The sequence below is a fragment of the Triturus cristatus genome, chromosome 7 (genome assembly GCF_964204655.1).
Source record: "Triturus cristatus chromosome 7, aTriCri1.1, whole genome shotgun sequence".
In the NCBI taxonomy this organism is placed as follows: Eukaryota; Metazoa; Chordata; class Amphibia; order Caudata; family Salamandridae; genus Triturus; species Triturus cristatus.
Window position 1 is genome coordinate 332,176,605 of NC_140590.1, and position 23,341 is coordinate 332,199,945.

Below are 23,341 nucleotides of genomic sequence, written 5' to 3' on the forward strand. Positions count from 1 at the left end.
CCAGATCCTGGGTGCATAGATGGAAATGGCCTGCTGTCTTGTTTCTTTTTTACACTTCATAGTCTGAAGTCTGATGGTGTCCAGGCTGTGGGTGTATGGATAACTGGCAGAGATGATGAGTTTGTTTGCAAGATAAGCAGTGATGCTTGGCATGATGACTTTGTAAATCATGAATCTGGTTTTGTAGATTGAGATGGATTGCTGGCAAGGGGAGCCAATGAAGTTCCATCAGGATGGGGGTGACCTGATCATATTTCTTCAAGCATTGGATTAGATGTCTTTCAGAGAGTAGGATGCCCTTAAGGGGTGCTAGTGTGGAGTCTGGGGAGTCATGGTACATTACCAATACCAAGATGCAAGACTATGAAGGTTTGAAGCTGCTTTCTGGTGAAACTGTTTAACTTTCTTTAGAAGTGAGACCTGGTACCATTTGTTTCCACTCCGCAGAAGTTCTGGAAGTTCCACTACAAGGCTGCTTACTCCTAAACATTTTGGCAGTGTGTTCCTTGAGGGTGAGGGTGGTGTCCAGGGTGAATCCAAGTGACTTGGCATTTGGTGAAAGTTGTAATTCAAGGTGGATAGAGTTTGTAATGTATTTTGTTTGTTGTTCTTAAGAAATAACAAGAGTTGTGTCTTGGTTGGGTTGAGCTTCAGGTAAGCACTGGACATCCATGTCTGAATGATGTGCAAGCAGTGTCTGAGGTGTTGGATCTCTGAAGCAGAAGAGACTTTCAAGTAGAGTGGTCTTTCATCGGCATGTTGGTGAATCTTGATGCTGTTATCCATGAGTAGTGATAGGGATCTTTTGTGTCCTGAAGGTGCCCATGTGAATACATTTTTGTCTGTTGGACAGGTAGGAAAGAAAACAGTAAAAGACGTTGCCAGTAAATTCCATTCTAGACTCCAGGGGGCCTATGAGGGTGACTGGGTCAAAGACAGCTGAGAAGTCCAGCAATTTTAGGAGGTAGGTATGATCTTCATCTGTGGTCCAAAGTAGATCATCTATGATGTGTAAATTAGTGGTTTCTGTGCTTCAGCATGATCTGAAGCCATGTGAGAGATGGTTAGCCTTGATGTAATTTTGGAGTTGAACCTGGACTACTTGTTCAATGACCTTGCTGATGAATGGTAGGGAGGTGATGGGCTGTAGTTCGCAGGGTCATCGGGATCTAGTGTCTTGAGAGTTTCTGGGAAAATACCTTGAGTGAGGGAGACATTGACATTGGTAAGTAGGAGTATGAGATCGTCCCAAGAAAGAGCTTTGATGAAGGACTATTATAAGACATCAATTGGGAATAGGTGGGTCCGGCAGGGGGTTGAAGCAGTGCTTGATTGTATTGAACAGTGTACTGATTAAGTTAGTGCCTTTATTGACGGTGTTGGTATATTCCTTTGCTTTGGCTGATATGATGAACTGTTTGTATGCCACGTGGAGGGACTTCAGTATCAAGCGGTCCTCTGAAGTTCTGTTTTTCTTCCATTTTCTTTGTTGTCTGCAGACTGATTTTTTATTGTTAGCAACGAATTTAAAGTACCATGGTACTTAGTGCTTTGGCTTGTATTTGTGTGTTGTAACTAGGGCATGGATATTCAAGCCCTAGTTACACATTGTTGAAGTTGTTTAGAAGAGTGTTGGCATCTGGCATGGATTTGGTAGGGTGAGAGAAGATTTCAAGCATAAGGTTGTCTTTGCAGAAGTCTTAGAAGGATATGAAGGTTTAGTCTTCTCTTTTGTGTTAACTATGGTTTTTGGTAGGCATTGAACAGGATAGCAAGGTCCAGTCCAGGAATATGGGTGGTTTTCATTCGATTGTTGGTGATGTTGAGAAGACAAGGTCAAAGATTTGGCCTTTGGGGTGTGTTGGTTGTGTAATATGCTCGCGCACGTTGAGTGTACTTATGAGGTTGAAAAGGGTATCTCATACTTTTTTAGCTTGAGTTGTCTGGGAAGTTGAAGTCATTCAAGAGGGTGGTGTAAGCATATTGGATGGATGAGATGGATGGATGAGATGGTGACCCTAAGGATTTCTTTTTTTGAGCCTTGTTGCTCCCCTGCTTTTCCTACTGTGGGCCTGGCCCGCCATTTTTTAATTCACTCCCTGGAACTTATTAAGACTCCTTAGTAAGTACCCACACATTAACTGCCTTACCAAGCTGTCTGAGGTCAGTCCGCTTAGAATCCACTAGACTCTGGTGCAACTCTGAAGAACAATTACTCAAGATGTGCTCCTTCAGAAGCAAATTGTATAGCACATCATAGGTTTTCACTGTATTGCCCTTCATCTAGCCTTCCAGTGCTTTCAATGTGATGTCTACAAAATCACCCCAAGATTGAGACTTCTTGTGTTTGTTGTGGAACTTCTCACAATATTAGTCAAACAAACGTCTGCACTAGTGCATCCTTCATGTGGGTGTATGAATCTGCAATCTTCTCTTCTAAAGTTAGGGGTGTATCCCTCCCCATTGTAGGCACCAGCACCCACAAGAATGAACCCCACTGCTGTTTGTCTACACTGCACAAACTCAAGGCCTTGTCATAAGAAGTAAAACACATGCTGAGTCTCTCCATTACAGACAGAACAATATCCATGTTCCCAAAAATGTCAAGAATCAAAAAGGAATTTGGAAAAAAATAAAAAGTGACCCAATCAAATACTTTATACCAATTAAAAGTCAAAATCATTTTTTGTAATACATTTTGTATAGAGATTTTAAAACTGAGTGGCATCCCACCGCTGAACATCAACATAAGAAAGTGGATTATTATTTGGGGTGGACTTGAGGCCACCACATGAAATAAGATCACAAGCTTGTCCAGGTAAAAAACTAATTCAATAATTTAAACCTAGGCTCATCTACATTAGGCCAACAGGCTAAATTTAGAAAAATATGTAAAGAATTTAGCAGTAACAAAACAGTGAAAAAGTTAAAACACAATACTATAAAAATCCAATGTGAGAAGCTGGCCTGGTATATGATGCCCACTAATGTAAGTGGGCACCTTGCACCAGTCCAGACAACCCTTATGGTGATGTAAGAGGTCTCAGACAACCTTAGAAAGCTATCCGAGTGGTAGCTGTGGAGAGCAGCCTCCAGGCTTCGTCTTGAAGGAGTGTAAAGCAGCTTGTTTTACCAGAATGCAATCTTATTGTATAGATTAAATGAAAAGTGGGCCCCAGGGGGGACCAAACTACATACCAAGAAAGTGGTATAAGAACCACGACTCAAGTCAGGAAAATGTTGGGAGGTTGTAGAATCGCTGGGGACCCAAGGAACCACCCAAGGCAAGTAGACAGGGATCCCACGGAGGGCACGTGCAGTGTGAGAACACGACCACGGGCTCCGTACAACACTACATGTAAATCGTAGTTGGATTTTTAAAGATTAGGGACCCTTCCCAGTGGACCCTGAAGAAACCCCATGGAATACAGAAGGTTGGAGAGCCACCCCACCCGTGGATACCATGGTACCCAAGTTACCTATCCCAGTGAAGCCGGGTGCATAGGTGTGAAGTGGCGTCGGAAACCCCCGTCGAACCTAATGGAGGACTTCAGGAAAGTGCCGCTGCTGGAAGAAGAGAAAGTGTCCGTGGAATCCAAACGTGGATTCTTGATGAAGAGTACCTGAAAGCAGAGGTGACAGAGTCTAGGTCACTTGAGAGTGACCAGGGGCTCTGTAGACGATTGCCCACCGATGTCGGGTGCTTCAGGATATATGTTTGTGACCTTGACTTTGCAGCTCTGGGGACCAGGCAACGCTGAGGATGACCAGGAGCCAGATACGAGCTGTCCCATGAAGGATGTCGAGTGCTGAGGGGCGGGTGTCCTGCGGGAGTACCAACAAGCCTGGCAAAAGCAACCCGCGCAGGAAGTCAAGAAGTTGCAGGAAGAGAACCAGCAAGGTCCGGGAGGCTCACCACAAGCAGGGGAGTCAGGGCAAGCACAGAGCAATGAGGGGAGCCCAAAGAAGACGTAGTTGACCCTCCACAGGACCCACAGGTCGAAGACACTGGAGTCGCAGGAGGACCTCACGCAGCTTTACAAAATGACAGGCCACGGAGCACACAGTGTGATGTGGCTGAAGATCTTTGCAGGAGAAGTTGCCAGAGGTTGGAGCTATTCGGAGCCCAATGCACTTGCTGCAGAATTTCCTACAAGCATTTACACTTGCAAAAGTACGTGGTGCACAGATGTTCGGGTATTGCAGCCCCCACGAGGGATTCTGGCCTCAAACTGGGCAAGAGGGCAGCTCTGGGCTCGAGGGACGTAGAAATCACCCACCTCCTGTGTTGTTGAACCCTGCGGAGTCCGTAGGAGCTCGGGATCAGCAGACCGGTCAGCAGTGTTGGGGTGCCTGTGAATGCAGGGGAGTGACCCCTTCACTGCAAGAGAGATTATCTTCAGGTGTCTTGGATGCTCCACAGGTCCAGCACAGATCCTGTATGGTGCACAGGCACAGACGAGGCAGCAGACTGAAAGGGAGACGAAGTCAGGCCCAAACGAAGTCCAGATTGCCCAGATGGTAGAAGTGCTGTTGTTTCAGTTCTGAATCTAGTGACCTACACCCAGGTAAGGATTTAAGTACCCTAGGGAAAGGGTTGGGAAGATTCAGGGGACACTCCCATGGAAGGGTCTGGACAGGGGGCTTACTCCCATCTCCTTTGTCCAGTTTCACGCCAGAGCGTTGAGACTACTTCCGGAAACCTAGAAAAAGCCCCAACTATATTTTGGACTTTTGATAGCAGAGCTTTGTGTGTCTGGACCAGAGTATACACCAAATTCATGTCCATTGTGGCACGGCATTCTAAGACACATCAGAAAAATCGATAGTATTTATGCTAGATGGGATTTACTATCATTATAACATCCACAGAGAACAAAGGCATAACTAAATCAAAAAACATGAATATATGTATATGCGTGAAAGCATCCAAGCAGGGTGAGCACCCCCACATTTTCAAGGTGTTGCTATGGCGTCTGAGGAGAGGGCTTTGCAGTATCTGCCATTGAAAGCCACTGTATATTTTGTAAGGGGTGTTTTTTTACCTTCAATTGGCTTTCAGCACTTACCTGCTCCTGTCCCAAGATGAAAACCCCTCCGGGTTTAATAGGATGCCAGGGCGCCAGATTCTCCCCGCTGCCCTTCCTCACACCATCCTGGTAGGCCTCCCAGGTTCCATCTCGGGTAGACCAAGTGATGCAAAGGTGATGCCACTTGGCATCGCTGATGGTAAATGGAAGGGTGGCAGCCTGTGGGAGTCAAAGACAAAAATTGGTAGGTCAGGGGTCAGCATTAGAGTTTGGCCTTTATGCCAAAACATTCAAAGATGGCTGCTACTCCGTGTCCTGGTGTTTCGCTGGAGACCATGGGGATGGGATCTTGCAGTAGGAGAGTAATAAATGTTCAGTCAATGCATATAAATTACAGTACATACAAGAACTTCTACATGATTGACTAGAAACTATTCACCCCTGGTAGGCGTTCTTAAAGGAGCCAACTAATTTTATTATAGTAGTAATAATACCACTAATAATAATAACATTAGCAAAAACAACTCTAACAATGATAATACTAATTTAAGTTGTGCTTGCTATATAATGACTGTTATTTCTGTCTTTATTATTTGGTGTCACCTAAACCCTGATGAACAAGACATGCTTGCTAGTTCTATCCTTTTACACTGCTATCAAATTGCATATATGTTTTACACAGTGGTGGATGCCACTGTATAGTTATGGATCAGACACACTTTCCATTGAAAGGGCATTATTTTGATTTATCTATAACCTTTTTAACGAAAATTGGCAAATAACTAGCCTAGTCGAGTAAAGTTCAGTATCCCAAGTTTCATGAAGATTAAAAAGGGTAAAAAAGTTAAAGGGGGAAGGGTTGGTGAAAAACGAAGTGTTTTCCCATTTTAGCTCCCATAGAAAATGTTGCTCACACTTATAGCATCAACTGCTGAAAAGATTTCCATCAAAGCTGGCATGAAACGAGAACTTTACGCCAAAAACATGTTTTTGTTGCTTTGGTATAAATAATTTCAGTCGTTTTTGAGATTCTAGCATTTAAAAAATGTGCATAACGAGTCCGGAAAATAAATAAATAAAAGAAGCTTATTGAATGAGGGAGCTTTTTATCCTGTCATCCTTTTCGGATCCAAAGTGATGGACCTGGGATTCACTGACCCACTTGTTTCATTACCAAGTTCTAGTTGGCCAAGGAATGCGATGCTAGGCATAGTACTCAGAGGACTGCGGTGCAACCTGAGCTAGTAGATGACTGACAGACAGCTTCCCAGAAGTGAGAGGGCATCCCCTAAAGTCTACCCTTTGCTACAAGGGTTACATACCTGTCCTGAGCACCTAGAGGGCAGCATGTCAGTGAAGGAGCATATCAACCCTACAGGAGGAGTGACAGTGAAGGAGGAGTGAGGTGCAGTGAATCTGCAGGGGTGGAGAATTACAGAGAAGGGTGTCAGTGGGCTGCAGATTCTCCTGCATTTTCAGTTAGAATTGTGTGCGCCTGATGTTGTCTGATGTAGGGTGACGTGAGCCAGTGTGCCAAGGAAAAGAGTGTGGTGTGGCCTGAGCTGCTGTGCCAAGTGATAGAGTGCAGCGTGAACTGAGCAGCTGTGCCAAGATGTACATGACTGAAGCATGACCTGAGTTGTGGACATCCCACTTACCTAAGTGAGGTCCACTCATTATCCTACCTGCTGCCAAGGATCCAGCTGGCCCATAGCTCCAACGTTCCTGACCTGCACAGCCCGGCGGGGCTGCAGCGCACACTGCGAGGGCTGTGGAGACACGATGCCTCCTGAGAAGCCTTCCACAGACTGAGCAGCCGCAGACGTGACTGCAAGGAAGGCCCAACTGGGACAGCTGGTTCATGCTCAGCCTCAGGACTAGGGGAGTGGGAAGACCACCCGAAGGCAGGGAGGCTGTAAGGAATCCGAGGGGTTAGCGGCCTTGCAAATGTTTTTGGATGATGAACTGAGGAAAGATTGTGCGCTATTAAGAGTGTTCGTGGTGAAACTGTACCTGAGCTAGTCCTTGCTACATTGTACCCAAAGTGGGGGGGTGATCCACTTGAAGCCCAGGGGCAGCCAGGACCATAGCGGTGTGAGGCACAAATAGACTTTAGTGGGAGGACACTAACTTGGATCCTGAAGATATCTGTTTGCGGTATTTAGTCTACGTGTGTAATTGAAAAAACTTTCTTTTCGAAATTACTGGGTTGAACAATCTTTGATTATTTGGATGTGCGTATGTTGAGTTCTGAGCTTGAGCACCCCCACACTACTTCTCTGAGAAGGCTGTGACTGTTCTCCATCCCTGCCACCGAGAGTCACATGCTGAAGGGGTTGTACTTGACCCAGTTTGCAGAGCAGAGCCATAGTAGGACACCCCCTGGGACATCAGAGGCAAAAAAACACTCAACCCCCATGGTTGAGACCACGTAGCCCCTTCTTGTTTTGTGCAACCTCAAACAGATGTGTATACACACACAAACGTATACATACACAACACACACACACACACACACTCAAAACCACATACACACCACTTTACAATGGAAAATGTCTTAACCGCTCAATGTAAAACCTTTACTAGGATAAACTGAAGGAGTATTGCGGCTTTAATGGATATTTCGTATCTCAAGTTGAATGAATCTATAAGCAAGACTTGTATGTGTACCTCGTGACGGAGGTACATCGAGGTACTCTAAACTAACTCAAAGTAACTCTTTCGTAAATGTAGGCTTGGGTTAGTGAGATCTATGATAAGAATACGATGTCCCAATAGGTGCTGGGAGTTTCTGTGCATCAGATGTTATCAGTAAGAAGGAAAATACAGCATTGAAAGAAAGAATCTATTTATGTGAGCATTATCGTGCAGATCTTCAGTCCTCGAGTATCTCAGCTAGGATCCGAGTTGTGCACCCCTGCTATTAGGCATTTCTTATTTTACTTTTAGGGGATTATTTACAATGCCCCTGAGGCACTTTTACACCTGTGGAGTGTCACTTTTGTGATGCTCCAGAGGTGCAGTGTGCCGGCCAATATTTACAAGGCCACGCAAAGCCACCCTGCGTGGCTTTTCATGGCCTTGTAAATATAGAGTAAGGCAATGCCTTACTCTGCATGGAAGGGGCATTCCATGGGTGTTGCTGTGGTTGTTCCCACACAAAACACATGGTTTTTGACACTGCTCCACACTTACAACATAGCATAAATCTGGGGCAGCGCCAAAACTAACGCCTTTCTCCTCGTTTTTTCCTCTTTCCACATGTGCTATATTCTGCAGAACACATAGAACAAGGTAAACGCCTCCTTTGATTGTTATTGTGCAGGAAGGGAAACCTTCCTGCACAAAAACAATCATGCCAACAACACAGACGCCCTCGCACCATGGTGCAAAGGTACCAGCATTGGCGCTCGGCTGCAGTTTCTGCGCCGGCAGAAAGGGCAGGAATGTGCCGTATCTTGTAGATACGGCTCATTCCAGCCCTTTTCTTTTGATGTAGGGCAGCTCAGCTAGAAGGCTGGCAGCACTGCCCTATGTCAAAGTATTGTAAATATGCCCTTTAAATGTTTGGGTTTGAAACATCACAATTGTAAAAGCTCACATCGAATAAGGCATGGCAATGGGTGATAGTTGTAAATCCAGATAGCAGAGCCAATCGCAGTGATGACCATGATGAGAGAAAGATATGGCCCTTTGACACTTTTGATATCAGGGGCCTCACTTACAGGACGAAGGTGCTGCCGGAGTGTCTCTTATTAGTGGCTCCGGTGGCACAGGCCTCTCAATCATAACTATGCGGCATCGCAAAGCTACCCAGCGTGGCTCTGCATGGCCTCATAAATATGGTGAAAGGCAAGGCAGTGCAAAGCGCTGCATTGCATTACTGTGCATCAAGGAGGCATTGTATAGGTGTTGCTTTGGGTGTTCCTACGAAAAACCCATGGATTCTGACACTGCACCAGACTTACAAAATCACATAAACCTGGGACAGCGCCAAAACCTTACGCCTCCCCAAAGCAGGTGTAACAAGGAGAAATGTTTTCATTTCTCCTTTTTTTTCCTCTTTCCACGTGTGCAGCATTCTGCAGCACACATAGAATGAGGAAAAACCCTCTCATGATTATTTTTGTGCAGAAATGTGCCCCTTCCTGCACAAAAACAATCATGATAACAGCACAGGCACCCTCACACCATGGTGCAATGGTGCCTGCTTTTGTGCTCAGCTGCAAATTGTGCACTGGCACTGGCTGAAAGGACAGAAATTGCACCGTATCTTGTAAATACGGTGCATTTCTGCCCTTTCAAAAATGGTGTAGGGCAGCGCAGTAAAAAGACTTGCGGCACAGCCCTACACCAATTCCTTGTAAATGAGGCCCCTGGTTCTAGAATTGCATGAACTGTGATTTTACGAAATATGATCAGAATACACTTCTAGATTAATTGAAAGAAATGTTATTTCATTTTAAAATGTATAAATGATCCTTTAAAATAGTTTTGACTAATATTTATTTCGTAATGACATGGTCTAATAATATTTATATATTTAAATTGACAATACTGACTAACTCCTGTTGAATAGATCACTCACTGTTCACCTTGAAAAATAGATGCTTGCAAGTACGTTTAACCACCCTACTAACAATTAAGCATTTGCAATGCAATCAGTCTCCCAATTGTGAAAGTTAGAACTTTTGGGTTGTAAATGACAATGTTTTGTACTTATGTTTTTTTTTTGTTTGCTTTGAAGTGGGTGTATGTTTTTTTTTATTAAATGGTTTGATTTTGAATTGTTAGTTGTGTAATTGTGTGATTTGGAATTGTGTAGTATGTAGTGTAACTGTGTAATGGCATTATGTAGTATGACGACCGCAGCAGAAATGTTGAAGAGCAGACACTATTTAGAGTGTTAAGAGGAATGAGATAAAGGGATAGCAGTCAATCAACTGGGAGGCGATTTGCTCTCTATTGGCTACAATCCTGGCTGTGGAATGTGGAGATCGGATTTTTTTTAATTCAGGATTCACTGTTAGGCAAACTGTGTGAGCGCTGGCACATTACTTTTTTCATTTTAGAATAAATTATAGAGAGACTCTATCAAATCAATTTAACCCATACATTTAAGCACTGCCCAAGATCCGGATGTTTACACTGCAGTGCAAGTGAACTTGGACAGGATGTTAGCACCATCAGTCAGATATAAGAAAGACTCGTATGCTGTTCCGCTCCTTATGCAGATGACAGTGAGGCAGTGCACGGAATGAGCTCGGTCTGTCTTTACTTCTCCAGTACACTGCCTACAACTGCCGCCAGCTGAGTTAATAATCGTTTGTTTGTAAAAGCGCATAACAAGCACACTTTTTAACACAACCAACCACTATTATATTGGTCAGCCGACCCTTTAGATTAAAACTGGCATTATCTGAAGTGAAGTAGTAAGGCTAATATGTGTAAGAAAACGAGGCCTGCTGGTGACCTTCCTATTCTATAGCCGAATGTTTGCAGAGAACAAATCTATTTAAAGGTTTGTGTTTATGGTGAAAAAAAAGTGCACTATGAAGCGACACAAGTACTTGCTTACACTGCCTCTAATTAAAATATGTACTTGGTATTCAGACATTCTGGGTAAGTGGAATCCGAAACAGCATAAACAAATGCAGCACTAGAACTGTAATTGCCAACACCCAGAAGCCATAACATCAGCGCACTGTACAAGTCCAGTTTAACATTCCACATACTCAACAGGACATTATGCACTTTCTCCGTGTCCACGGCTCAGTGCTAAAGGCAGAATTAATTAGTTCCTTTAACTCTATAGCAAGTCTGCTGCATACCAAAACTGACATGTGTGAGAATGCCATTTTATGCTAGAGAAACAGAAGCCATTCCCAAAGACCCTCATTGTTTCGCTATCAGCCTACAGCTACAGGACTTCAGAAAACCAGATATAAACACATTTTGAGTGCAAGCAGCCTACAACTCCTAATTTTCATGAAAGTGCGCCTAATACAACTGCCGACCCTTGGCGCAGGCGTTCTAGTAATTATAAAGTGCACATGGACTCCTGAAGCGGGAGACACCACATGAGAACTAGTTATCCACTGCTTGTAGCTCTTACTGCTTTAGTTCCACCTTTGGCTTTTAATGGAAAACACTAAAGCTGACCCTAGAAGCACGTTCCTTTAGTTAGTTCTTCTACCAGCCAGTAGGTGAAGTGGACCATTCCAAAATAGTAGACCAAACCAAATCATTGATCAAAGAGAAAAAAAGGAAAGCGGCAGATCTCTACATGGCGGTGAAAGGTGACACATTCTTGCAGTCCAAGACTAAACCTAAGAAAAATCTAAATATAACTACCAAATGCTCTGCTTTTCTCTGTGTTTGCCGTTTGACTCGGCTGCTGGGTGTAATAGGACGAGCGTGGCTACCGGCTGAAACATAGGCTGAAACGGAGGACTAGGGAAACAGACGCGTGCCTTCACAACCATCATCGGATAGCAAATACAACGGCCATTTTTCAGCGACACTGCATTGTTCGGTAGAGCTTTGCTCCATACTCAATGGTCGCCATACAGTATGTTTTGTTTATGATTTTACATGTTGGCGCACATAGCATCTATCTAGTGGATACAGTTACGATTCAGCCAGATGCTGGTTCTTGTTGCTTGTGGGAGGCGTTCGGTGTAGCAGGCAGTGATCACAAGGGAGGGTCAGCGGGGTAGGCATTACCTCCTCGTCAGCCCTTCCCGTCCCAGTCCTAACTACATGAGCATAGCTCCTCCCACCAGAAACTCCCAAGCAACTAAAAACCCATCCCTTCCCTCCAGGCCACACCCACACCCTAAGGCATATAACCATGTGACCCGCCCATCCACATCCTGTTTTGTTTTTTCTGCGGACTGACTTCCTGGCAACTAAATCGTGGAGGGTGCCGGTCCTGGCCTCCTTTTGGGTAAGTGTGTGACGGTCTGCTTGGCGGCCGTTTTAATCCCCTGGGGTTCCTATTGTTTCAGGAATGTTTGAGTCCCTGCTTTAGCGAGACGTGTGGTTGGGGGGTCCGGACTGCCTGGTGTGGGGTGGTGACTCCCTGCTGCGCCTCCCCTCTTCCGGGTACGTTCCCTGCCCTAGCGGGAACACCCGGGGAGGGAGGGGAGGTGGGTTGGGCGCGGCTGGCTTCTCTGCGCGCCAGTGGCATGGCGGTTTGGCTCCTCCTCGGAGGTGTATTTGGAGGCTTGGTGCTCGTCTCGGGCCCATGTTTCCCTTTTTGTGTCATTTCCTGCTTTCATTCTGCGGTTGAATTATGAAGGTGAAGGTCTGCGCCTTATGACACCGGCCTGGGGCCGGTGCTTTGGAAGGACAGGACTCTGTATGCCGCGGTTGCGTGGCCTTGGTTTCGCCTTGGACTCTTTCTCCTGCCACGGGTCGCTCCCTGCCCCTTGTTGCAGGGGATTGCTTTTGTTTCTGGCAGTGAACCGTTGTGGTAGCGCGAGATACTGTGCATGTATGCTACCATTTGTAAGACCGGATGTTCGTGTCCCCGTCTCGGTATAGAGGCAGATTCATATTCTGGTGGTGACTACTCTCTTTGATTTGTGTTGAGTGCTGCCGGTACTTTCGAAGGTGCGTTCCATTTGTTGTTGCGTGTGGGTCGCCCTGTTGGGGGGATTATCTGGTCCTTTGAATCCGTTTCTCTGACGGGTCCCTCCTGGACGTTGAGTCTCTGTGGCATTGTGGTTGTGATCCCTGACTCTTCCTCCACAGTTTATGGGTTCTGTTTCCGGTGCATCACTGTTTGTGAGTTTCTGTCTCTAGTGTTTGCACTCTTTCTTTAAAACCTGGCTTCTGGGCTCCTTCGGGTTCCTTCCGGTTGGGGCCTTTTTTTGTTCGTTTCTTTTGTGTTTGGGTCCCGGGTGGATTGGCCTACTGTCCTGTTGGGGTTGTGTGTTCCCTGATTGGCCCTTGTGGATCTTGCATTGCTTGGTCTGGGGGAAGTTGTTGGGCGTTGATTTCTCTGTTCGGTTCACATCATGGAGATGTGTGGTTTGGGCGTGAGTGGGCTCCACTGTAAAGGGGAGGTGGTGGTCGCTGGGTCTTCGGCTGCTCTTTCCCTTGTGCATGGGCGGAATGCCTCTGTCGCATGGATCCTGACTTGGTTTCGGTTGAGACCGGGGGCGGACCTACGCGGTGTTCTGCTCCGTGTTCGGGACACTTTTGGGTTCCATAGGCCCTTGGTGGGGGGACAGTCAGTATACTTTTTCGCCATTCACCAGTTGATGGGGCTTGTAGGCCTCCCTTTTCCTCATACTCTGTGAGTGCTGTACTGGAGGGGGTGTGGAGGGATGTTGTCTGACATGACTTTCCCCGGTTTCTGCCAGTGGGGTTTCCTTTACGGTGGTTCGCTGGGGTATCCTGGCTGTGGTGCTGGTGGATCCCTGCTGGCTGGGGTGGCATCTCGGAGCCTGGTGGTGTCCGTGGTTGCAGTCCCTTCTTCTCCTGTGGTCCTGCGGGATAGGTGGCCTTGAAGCGGGCTTTTGCTGCCTCTGGTCTTGCGGTTTGGGCTGCGTCTTGCCCTGGCTTTCAGGTTCAGTCCCTTCATGTGACTGTCCGGTTATTTCTGTGCAGTCTAGCTAGTTGTGAATCCCTCCGAGGACCACGGGAATCCGTCTGTTTAATTAAAACGTAGCATCGCGAAGGCCCAAAGCGGGTGTTGACGCGATGTGATTTCTGCCCAGTGCTCTGACTATTTCCGTCTTGGGACTGCAGTTGCGTTTCCTGGCGGATTGGTCCTTCGATTCCCTTAGTATGGCGGCGACAGCAGCTGGGATCTCTGTGGCTGCTCGGTGGTAGTTGTGGCTTTTGCCTTGGAAGGCGGTGCTGCTCGGAAGGCTACCGTGTTGGAGCTTCCCTTTGCGGGCTCTATGCTGTTTGGGGATCCGTTGGATTGTATGCTGGCTTTGGGCGGCATTTCATTCTATTTTGGTGGCCCGGCCCTTTCGTGGTGTGGTTCGGGGTCTGGGTTTCCCTTCCTTCCTCGTGTCCTGGGTCGACGGGGTGCTTCCTCTTCTTCTTGTCCCTCCTTGTCGGGCTGGGCTACTGGCTGTATTCTGTGCTGCCCCTTTTACAGGTACTCAGACGGGTACCTGTGAGTCTGCACTGTTGGGGGGTTTGCTCATTCCTGTTCTGTTCCGGGGACCACCATATGGGGACTACCGTCCTGCCCTGGTTATGACGGCTGTACGCTTCAGTGGTTTCTTCCCTTCCTGGGGGGAGGGGTTCCCTGCTTCTCTGGTTCTCCGGGACGTCCACTGTCAACACGCGGTGGTTCCTGCGTTTCGGTGTGGGTTGTGTTCATTGGTTTTCAGTATTGCCTTTTGGACGGTCTGCATCTCCTGGGGTGCTTGCTGACGTTTTAGCACCTTTGGTGGTTTTGTTGCCTGCTCAGGGGATCCAGGTGTTCCCTTCCTTGACCGGTTGGTGGATTCTTCCTCTTCTTTCCTTCCGGCTCAGGCTGTTTCACTGGATGTTTGCTGGCTCCTGCATCCGTTTGGGCAATTCTACACTTGGAGAATTCCTTTCTTTGCCCCGCTCAGGATCTGCTGTTCTTTGGGGGTTGTTGGCGCCTAGGTGGGTGTGGTATTCCTGTTGGTGTCCCGCAGCCTGGCACTGTTGGGCGCTCTGCGATTGTTGTTGTGGGCTCGGTCTTCCACTACTCACCGGCGGCTCCCTGTTCAGCGGCTGTTGTCTGTTGATGTAGTGTTTGTTCCTTGGGCCCGTTGGCGCTTGTTTCCCCGGGTGTGTCTTGCTTTGGGTTCCGGCATCTCTGGGTTGTCTGCTGTTGTTTCTGGGAGGTGTGGCCTTTGGCCGCGGGCTGTCCTGAGGGCTGGTGCTTCAATCCTCTTGCAGGGCTGTCCTTTTGTGTCCCGGTACGGTTGGTCCTGAGACTGTCTTGGACTTGATCGGAGTGTTTGGCCTGGGAGCTATATCTCGGTGGTATGTCGTGGGCCTCTGCTGGCTTAGTCTCACGCGGGACAAGGGTTCGTCTCCTGCCTCTGCTTTCATGGTATCCCATGGTGGTGTTGGTTCCTGCGGTGCTTTACTTAGTCCACGAAGCTATAGCTCGTTGGTTGGTCTTGTGCCTCTGATGGCGCAGGCTCGCACTGGTCATGGGTTTGGCTCCCGCCTATGCTTTCTACGGGTCCCGTGGTCGGTTCGGTTGGCCTGGCCTCTTTTCTGCCTTGGGTCCTCCTGAGGTTCGGGTTGGTCCGGTCGGGCTGTGCGGTGGTAGTGTGTTGTGTCATCTGCCATTGGCGTGCGGGATTGGCTTCCCTTGGCGGTTCTGCTGTTATACGGGGGGGGGGGAATTCTTTCTTGTGGTCCCTTTGAGCTTTGCGTCTGCCGTCTCGGTGGTGGCTCGCCTGCGCGGAATGTTTCCCTCCCTGTCTGTGTTGGGCCTGTCGCTGACCTGGTTCGGGGTCCCACTTTTGCATCTCCGGGGTTCGCCTTGGGGTGCGGTTGTTCTCTGGTTCAGTCAGGCGCTGTCTGTAAGGTGGTTGCCATGTCCTTCTGTTGTACGGGGGCCTGGTGTGTGCTTTTCCCCCGATTGCGCTTGAGCCGCGGGTCCTGTTGCGGGTCGGACTGGGTCGGGCCTCGTTTGTCCTGGGGCTGTGGTGTCTGGCCCTCATGGCTTTGGGGTGTTCTCCTTCTGTGGCTGTGTTATTCCTCGGTTCTGGCGCCCTTCGACTCTCCTGTCCCATGCCGGTCTAGGGGTTTCTTTGCTGTGCAACGCAGGGTGGTTTTGCGTTGGATTCCGGTGCGTGTCTTGGATTCTTGGAGGTTGGCTTCGACTTGGGTCTGGCTGTGTCCTCCCTGAGAGCTCTGTGGGCGGCTGTGTGGGCCTTTTGGGGTTCCGGCTTTGTGCCAGTGGGCGCCTTGGTGTTCGGGTGGTTGGGGTGTTGTTTCCTCCTGTGTCCGGTCTTTTGTTCCTTTGCTCCTTGTTGGAGTTTCTGGTTTGCCTGTTTTCTGTCCTGATCCTCTTTCTGGGGTTTCGGTGCGGCTGCTCTGTTTGGCCGTTGTGCAGGCTCTGGGGGTGTGCTTCCTTCCTGCTGTGCCTTTTCATGGGGTGGTTTCCCTTTTTGGTTTCCTTTGGGCTGGCTGTTCTTGGTCCGGGGCCTTCTGTGGCTGCTCTCAGTCGGTGGCTGTATTGGCTGTGGGGCCGGCGTCTGGGCTTGTGGTGTGTTGGCTCCTGGGTCGCTTCGAGGTGGCTCGACTCGGGGGTGGCTGCGTGCTGGGCTTGCTTCCGGGGGGCTTACCTGGCCGTGTTCTGCATGGAAGCTGCTTGATGTTCTCCTCGCTCTTTTTGTGTCCCATGATCATTGGGGACTGTTTCTTCTGTTTTTGGGGATGTGGAGCTGTGTTCAGCTCCGGTTGTGTGACTTTCGGCTTGTGCTGTTTAAGTCTGTTTTTGCTACTGGGTGAAGCCGATTCTTGCTTTGGTATCTGCTCATGTAGTTAGGACTGGGACGGGGAGGGCTGACGAGGAGGTAATGACCGGTTACTCACCGGTAATATTCATTACTCCGAGTCGTAGCCCTCCCCGTCCCAGTCCAGGTTCCCATCCCTCCCTTCCTGTTCGGCTTCTTGTGCTTGGTGGTACAGGATGTGGATGGGCGGGTCACATGGTTATATGCCTTAGGGTGTGGGTGTGGCCTGGAGGGAAGGGATGGGTTTTTAGTTGCTTGGGAGTTTCTGGTGGGAGGAGCTATGCTCATGTAGTTAGGACTGGGACGGGGAGGGCTACGACTCGGAGTAATGAGTATTACCGGTGAGTAACCGGTCATTAAGTGCCTTCAGGAGCGGGGCTGACACTGCAGTGAGAGCTTGCAGCTCTAAAGCACGGAGGACAGTTGTACATGGAGCCCGGTCGAATGCGCTCTGCAAAGGCAGCATGGGAAGGGGAGGGGAGGGGCGGGGCGGAATAGGAGGGCTGCTAGGAGTGTTCCGTTCCTAACCACGGCAGTCTGCACCCAATAACATAGTATTCACAGGCGACATGGTGAGCTCGTTATGAGTTTTACATCTTTACTGTAATGGTATTAAATTGTATTGTGTTTCATGAGTGACACGTTTTCACTTTAGCTGTCAAGAGGAGCAGGGGAAGCGTGGGCACAAACGTACATGGAGGACGCTGTTTCTGATTTATCTTGTGCAAGGGTTATATTGTAAATAAAGCATACAACAAAATTATTGACGCTTCCACTATTGTTGAAGGAGTCGCATGGTGTGCCTATGTGCATGCTGTATAAATTTCCGGACTGTAAACCTCCCAAAACAAGAATGCGCAGTGTAATTTTAAACAAAACAAGCAGCGGCGAGAAACCATTAAAACAAAAAGAGTTCTCCCACACAACAGCTTAATATGGAAAGCGCAGGAAAACTGTACTTCACCGGTGCCTTCAATGGATGTGACATACAGGCAAAGCCAACGAGTTAGGAGGCAGCAAAGAAGAGCGACACTCAACACTCGACACTCAAGTGAGCCAGGGGTAAGTAGCAGGCGGGAACATGTTTGTATTATTGATGACAGCAGGTCTTGCAGACAGTGCATGCACGCTGTAGGCTCAACCTCAAAATGATCCCAAATTCTTCAAAACAGTGAAGGTGCTACTCTCTCGTAAGAACTAAACCAAATGTATTACTCATACACAAAATGACTCGTTTTAGAAGAATTAATTTGTAGTAATGATTAAGATTTTGTACAGTAGGTAGAGGTGATACCACTGCTATAAGATCAAGAACTTTGAGCAAAATTCATTTTCAGAAACCACTACATAGGTTTTGCCACTTGCCCTCCGTTTGTGTTATATTACTCTTTTCAGAGTGAGACTCAACAAGAGTTTGCTGTGGTCATTTGTTCTTTCCTGAAAGGGTGACCATTGGATTCAAAGCCAGCTAGGTCATCCTATTACCGCAATGTTATTTAATTTGAACTGAAGGTTCGTTTTGAATACCAGATTTGAATAATTTTTAAAAGAAAACTACTGGCTCAAACCGGAGTTAAACATAACGTTAAAACATCTAAGTCTGCCTCATCGCTTCTCACTTACCTTGTCATTGATCAGCAGCTCCATTGGATTGTTTCCCCATTCGATGAACACCACCTCGTTTGCCTGGCCAGGCACTGCGTAGGAGAATGGGGTGCCTATACCAGGCGAGGAGCTAGGCTTGAGCCACATGGCGATAGTGAAGGAAAAGAGCTCACGGCGGAGAACGCGTTTCACCTTCACAAACACGTAGTCGGTCCTCATTGGAAATCCAATACGGAAGCCATCCGACGACTTAGGTACATCGCTTCCTATGGAACAAGGACAGAACAGGAGAATGTGTTCAAGGGATACTTTCACAGAGGGAATGGAAGGTCTTATCCAAGTTACAGAACCAACGAGGAACATGGGTGTAGGATGCACATCTTTATGCTCCGTTTTTTCTCCCGGGACATTGTTTCTCAAAATGCAAGGCGCAAGCAAAAGTTGCTGTGGTGTGTAGTGTGAAAGGGAGAGAGCTGAGCAGCACCAGATCTACTAAAATATTGCACACTTCAGCTCTCTTCCAGCGCTAGCATACTTGGCGGTGTCTAGCACCAACACAGGCACCCTTGTACTATGCTGCAAGGGTGCCTGCGTTATGAGCCGGATTGTTTTTGTGCAAGAGGGGATACATTCTAGCACAAAAAAACAATACAAAGAGGCATTTTTCTCTTTCTACCATGCATAGAAGAAGAAATAATGAGGAGAAAAACATATTTTTCTCTTGTTACTCTATCCTCAGAGAGGTGTTCCAACTTGAAGCAATCTCAGGTTTACAAACCTTTCTACATCTGGTATTTCATCAGATCCTTGGGTGGATGCACAGGAATGCCCATGCTCCAACTATGGAACGCCTACCAGCTCGAAATGTTAAGTAATACAGTGTGAGCTTCTGCGTTGCGTTAAATGTAAAAAGCCATGCAAGGCAGCGCAAATGGTCTTTGCATAGGTTTGTAAATCTGAATTAAGAAATATCTGCCACAACACTTTCAGTGGTAAAAAGGAATATGGGATACCCTTTCACCTCATAGCATATCACTACAACAGGAACTGGATTCTACTGCTACACAACACGAAAGGGGGAAGCCTGTCTTTAATTTTCTTAGAGATCATCGCCAATCCTTGAACAGCTTTACCATTTTACCTTCCCTGCTTAATCCATTTCCATCAGAGAACTGACTTTGCACACGATAACAGAAGAACCTCCCTATAGCTGCACTGAAGATTTCCTAAATGCTTGATAGAAGCCTGGGAAGAGAATTGTCTCCAGCTTTGTCTTGAATTTCTGGAATTAAAAATCTACTCCAAAGGGCTAGTAGTGGTAACCTCTTGCTGCACCCAGTGATACAGGGGTCCAGGTTTTGTCAGTGAAGCCTGCTTACCTATGTGGAGTTTCTCTCCTATGGCTACAGAGGACATAAGGTCCTGGTGCAGACGCTCCAGTGGACAAAGAAAGTTGGCACAGTTGCACAACAATTCCAAGGACCATTTGGAACTGGCCATTATTTCTGTGTACCTTAACTAGAGCTCTCTGTGAATGGGAACCATGGGTTGGAATCCAAGGGAGTCCTTTTGAAAAAATGGACACTTTTATTGAGGTATATTTTAGCAAGAACCTCTACTTTGGAGTTGGGGTATTCTGATGCATGTGAGCAGACCATTTACATTTTAAATATCTTTGCTTAAAACATGTCTTGTTCTTCTAAACAAGCTGCTAGCGGTAGTTAGTGGTAACACACAAATGCAATACATATATCACTCTGAGGAAAGCTCTTCTGCTCGAATCAATTTTAATATGGGTGAGCAGGGATTGCTCATAGAAACCATATTATCTTTGTGGGACAGATTGTTTGAAGTCCATGGGAGTTCTGTCTCAGCTAAAATCAAGACTGTGGCCTCTACATCCCATAGCTGATTCCATATGAGGGTGAATCTCTTCCTTCTAGCCTCACATCGCCTCTTTCAGTGAAAATTAATGAATTCCAACCCTACTCAAGTACTCCATGCAATATCTTTATTCCTACCATTACAAATGGTTTTGCAGGCAAGCTGTGTTTGATGAGTAGTATTTAATGGTGTGAACAATAACTGAAAAGGAGATGTGGCCTAACTGTATGAGAAGAAATTGTGTAGTGGAGAAAGACTTGGTGTGACAGAGAGAAGATGCAGTCTAGCTATTAGTGTATCAACTGTGAAACCAGGAACTCTGAGTTCTAATTTCAGCTCTCACGCTTGATCACGTATGATCCTGTGTAAATTTTGTCATTCCCTCTGCACCATTTCTCATATTTGTTTTAAAATGATCACTGCTTAGAAACAGTTTCACTATTTTTTCAAGTACTATATAACATGGATTTACACATTTGAAAATTAAAAAAGATGTGTATCATTTAATGTTCTTCTCAATCCTACGAAGGTCCAGTGGACAAAGGAAGCTGGTGCAGTTGCAGAGAAATTGCTTCTTCCTTCCAGAATCACATTCCCAGATCCACGTACATTTCTATGACTTCGACATGCTGGTACATCACATAATAACTGTACTACTAACATCACAAACAGTATAGCAGGCAAGGTGTGCTTGATAAGTGAACTATTTCTGCACAGGAGATGTGGTCTAATCTTGAAAGGAAGTGGTGAACAGATGTGGTGTGGCAGAGGGAGAATGGGGTCTAGCGATCTAGCAGTTAAGATATCTGCTGTGAAACCAGGAATCGTGAGTTCTAATTTCAGGTATCACACTTGATCACGTATGATCCTGAGTAAATTAATTCATTGTCTGCACCATTTCTCATACTTGTGAAAAGTGTGGGTGTTTAGAAACAGTTTCACTACCACTTTCAAAACCTATATAAAAATGGATTTACAAATTTGCAATTTAAATAAGAGATGGTATCAATGCAGAATTCTGCTTAATTCTAAGAAATACACAACTTAAAAACATTATATATTATCCTTCAATATGTGAATTTTTATGCCTTCCAGTTACTGACACCCAGAGCCAAGTTTAGGATTTTAGTCACACTTAGCAAAGTGGCATTTGGACTCTCCACCTATGACAGCCTGATAGAAAATGGTTACATTTGTTATAACCGCACCACTGTTGACTAGAACCCTAGATGTACAGATGTATCATTGTAGTCATTGCGCCTGATTCCTCTGGTAAGCCACGTTTCTGCTGTGCGTCCAGTGGATGCCACATGGGAAGGGAAAGTGGGGAGCAAAGCAGTGAAGGAACTGTGAGGGAACAGAACAGTCTCACCCTTCTCTTGTATGATACTAACATGAGCCATTCATATCAAGAACATATGCTCTTCTCACAAGATGGCATGGGCCCTGGCCTGAATACGGGGAAGTATCTCATGTCCATTTCAACTCCAGTCAATGTGTCATCCCTCAGATCTTTCCTTGAGATGGACAGCTTTTGCAAAAGATACTTTGCAGATTTTGTGTCAATCAGCACACCCCTGAGAGATCTAAGAATGGTCAAGAATTAGGTGGTCGAAGAGATTTATTTATTTATCTGTTTTATATAGTGGGAATTAGATGTGGAGTTGCCAGAGTGGTTTACATTAAAGGAGGATTTCCAATTAATAGACAATATTGAGGGAATAAGATAAAAGGATGGGTACATATTTACAGTGTAGTGATAAAAATCCAATTGATGACGAGCACTCATTATGTAGAATATAATATAAACAGTTCGGTCCAGGCTATGTACCTTGCTGAAAAGGTGTGTGAGTTTGGGACCACAGGCGGCTTCCATATGGGTTAGACATATTCAAAATCCATTTTAATTAATGTGCCACATGATGAATCCTGTTTTTGTTTTTAATGTTGTTGGATACGATGCTCTGTGGTGGAGGTTAGCAATGCCCTGTCATTCTAATTGAAGTGTTGTCAGAATAATAATATTTTCTGTTCCTTGTATTACACTGATATCCAGTGCAGATTGAAGAGATGTCAAGCAACCTTTGAAGAGAACTAGACTTATTTTAGGCCTGTTCTCCACAATAAATTCACAGAAGATGCCAGACCCATGGCATTGGATGCCATACTGGGGTAGCATGACTGATTTTGAATCACATGTCGAGTGATTTCCTATGCTTATTGCAGCTTGATATGGCATCAGTAGGCATACTCTCAGGCAGCAAAAAAGAGTTCAGCCAGTGAGTGGTCCTTTAAATATTCCCATATCTTCTTAGATGGAAAGCAATTCACTGCTTCATGGTATCACAATTTGGCAATCCAAAAGCTAAGATACCTCCGCCCATACGAAAGATGGGGCTTCAGGCTACAAGGTTACTTATTCATACTAAGACATCATCTTGGGAAAATATCAGAACCCACCTGAATTTTATTCCTTATTTGAGCTTTCCACTTGTGACCCTACCATCCAAGCAGCCTCTGACCCAACCAACACACAGAGGTGGAGATGTCTGGAAAAACACAAAGATGCTACACAAATGCTGGCGCCTCAGAGATACTTGAGCACTTTGAAAGTTCCAGAAAGATCTGTCTTATCACAAAAGAGGGTGATTTTTTAGGGCAATTATTTAGTAATACCCGCAACTCCCAGATGCTCCTGAGGGTCACAGGGGTATTTTCAAGAGGCTCCTTTGACAAAATGTCTGCTTCTCTTTCATAGATGAAATTTTTGAGAAGATATTTGGCTCCTTTGATGCCGAAGCCTGTGACAAATACCCTCTCCCAGAACCTTGCAAATGTCAGATTTGCCCTCAGGAATCAGAGAAGACGTTGCTGTTGTTTTTTTAGACTCATCTGAACAACATCTGCTGGTTGTGATAGAGGAGTTTTCCTGCTTTCCTGAAGCCACAGAAATCCCAAACACCTTCGTTGAAGTTGTCATACCTGCAAACTCAACGAAGTTTTCTTCATCTTTGGTTTTCCTGTTGCTAGAAAGTCTGCTAAAGGACCTCCTTTCAACCGTGGGGACTTGCTGCTTGACTGTTGTTTTAGCACCATACATTCACCTCATTATGACCACAAGCAAATGATATTGTGGAACGATTTAAAAAAACGCTCCTGATTACAAAGTTCACAGAATCTCCTATGACAGAAATACTGTTATACCCTTAGAAACTCCTGAGATACAACATACATAGCACAACTGGTGTCTCTCCTGCTTAAAATTTGTGTAGCCAAAAACTCCCGACAAGATCCCTCAAGTCAGGGAAGATAGCTTACTTATGATTCAAGATGTGAAGCTGGAAG

At 46.2% G+C, this 23,341-nt stretch overlaps 1 protein-coding gene across 1 annotated transcript in view; it reads right to left on the reverse strand.

Moving 5' to 3' along the window:
- Positions 1–23,341, reverse strand: part of LOC146809605 (neuronal pentraxin-2-like) — a 98,289-nt gene that overhangs the window by 12,252 nt on the left and 62,696 nt on the right. The window contains exons 3-4 of the mRNA XM_085616449.1: positions 18,131–18,378; positions 5,070–5,249 (exon numbers count right to left, since the gene is read on the reverse strand). Of these exons, the coding sequence (XP_085472575.1) occupies positions 5,070–5,249; positions 18,131–18,378 (428 nt within the window). The remainder of the gene's footprint in view (positions 1–5,069; positions 5,250–18,130; positions 18,379–23,341) is intronic.